At 37.4% G+C, this 1,614-nt stretch overlaps 1 protein-coding gene across 1 annotated transcript; it reads left to right on the forward strand.

Annotated features, from left to right (window-relative positions):
- Window positions 1–244: 244 nt before the first annotated feature.
- LOC109592488 (UPF0469 protein KIAA0907 homolog) lies at window positions 245–1,603 on the forward strand (the record flags this gene model as incomplete). The annotated part of the gene is made up of 8 exons (XM_020007925.1): window positions 245–445; window positions 497–579; window positions 632–745; window positions 802–854; window positions 959–1,080; window positions 1,164–1,250; window positions 1,398–1,522; window positions 1,585–1,603. Coding segments are annotated over exons 1-8 (783 nt in total), but the record flags the coding sequence as incomplete, so codon positions are not given.
- Between the last annotated feature and the right edge of the window lie 11 nt (window positions 1,604–1,614).

Here is a 1,614-nt window from a genome sequence, read left to right on the forward strand (position 1 = left end):
TTCCGTATAACAACAATAGTAAGTGATTCTAGCTCGAATAAAGTATCTTCTTGTAGGCCATCTTGCCGTCTATACAGTAAGCATTGCTTTGTGGCCACAGGGGGCTTCCCCTTTTGGTCACATGCTTCTAAACATTCCTACCTACTGTTGCTATGGCGTTGCTACAGAGATTTGAAAATTTCTTATGACGCGCTATGACACCCCTTTTTGCCCAAGATTCATTGAAATAAACACCCGTGACTCACGGAGTGTAAAACTATTCAAAATGGCGGACGAACCAGTGAAGAAGAAAAGACGTTCAAAATGGGACCAACCGGCGGCCCCTCTTGACGACAACAGCTCCTCCTCCTCTACTAATGACAAGGTTGATCCTAGTGTGTCTGCCGCCTGTGCTGCTGCCCGTATTAATGCGATGCTGGAGGCCAAGGGGAAAATCAATAAGATGGTATTAGTGGGCGTGACACTGGGTGTGGTTTTAGAGTATTCTTCATTAAAGGCTTTAGATGTTAGCGCTAGTAATGTGGGCGTGTCTAAAGAGGTTCCCCCAGCGGAAATAGAAATTAACGACTCGGAAGCAAGGTGGGGCAAAATGATTATAATTAAATATTAGACCCGGCCCCCTCCTCCCCAGGGGTATTTTGACAAAGGGTCCTACGTTGAGCGAAATTTCAAGAGGAACTGGAGCAGCTGTGTCTGTTAGAGGACGATACATGACACCAGCTGAGAAAGCCAACAGTACAACAGAGTAAGCTCACTAATAATAAATATTATTATTATTAATAAAAATATCCTTATTTTTAGTGATCGTCCACTTTATCTATCTGTACAAGCACCTAATCAGTCATTTATTAATGGTAATAATAATAATAACAATAATAATAATAATAATAATAATAATAATAATAATAATAATAATAATAATAATAATAATAATTAATTGATTGATTTTATTAATTAGCTGCAGTACAGAAGATTAGGAATATCATGTACCAGAGTGAGTGTGGCAGTCCCAATAATTTATTAGCTACTAAGCCACACCTACCAATTAAACCGACCAGTAGCATTTCCCCTACTAGTGTGGTAAGATACAAAAAATGTCCATCTTTTTGATGGATTAATCGTGTGATTAAAGGGTTAATAATAATAATTATCATTCTTTATAGCATCACTACATTCAGGATAAAGTGTTCATTGGTTTAGATGATGTTGATAACTCGTTTGGACTATTGGACAGACTCCAGGGACCAGATGTAAGATATAATGTACACGCACTGTCTTCAACTTGTACAAATGTATATTAATTGATGTCCTTATGCTGTGTAGCAAGTTTGAGCTGATTCCAACTTCAATTTTTCAAGTTTCATGTACCCAGTGTTACTAATAATACCCTCCTCTAGGGCTGCTATTTAAGTCACATAACTAGTACTACCGGAGCTAAAGTCTTTTTGAGAGGGAAAGGATCCAAGTATATTGAACCAACCTCAGGGAAGGAATCCTTTGAAGCTCTTTATTTATTTATTAGGTAACGAATAATAATAACAATAACAACAATTAATTAATTACTATTACTATTGTTTATTTTAGTCATCCTAGTTCTGATGGAGTGATGTCCGC

Source organism: Amphimedon queenslandica, unplaced genomic scaffold (genome assembly GCF_000090795.2).
Source record: "Amphimedon queenslandica unplaced genomic scaffold, v1.1 AMPQUscaffold_5015_Cont23010, whole genome shotgun sequence".
In the NCBI taxonomy this organism is placed as follows: domain Eukaryota; kingdom Metazoa; phylum Porifera; class Demospongiae; order Haplosclerida; family Niphatidae; genus Amphimedon; species Amphimedon queenslandica.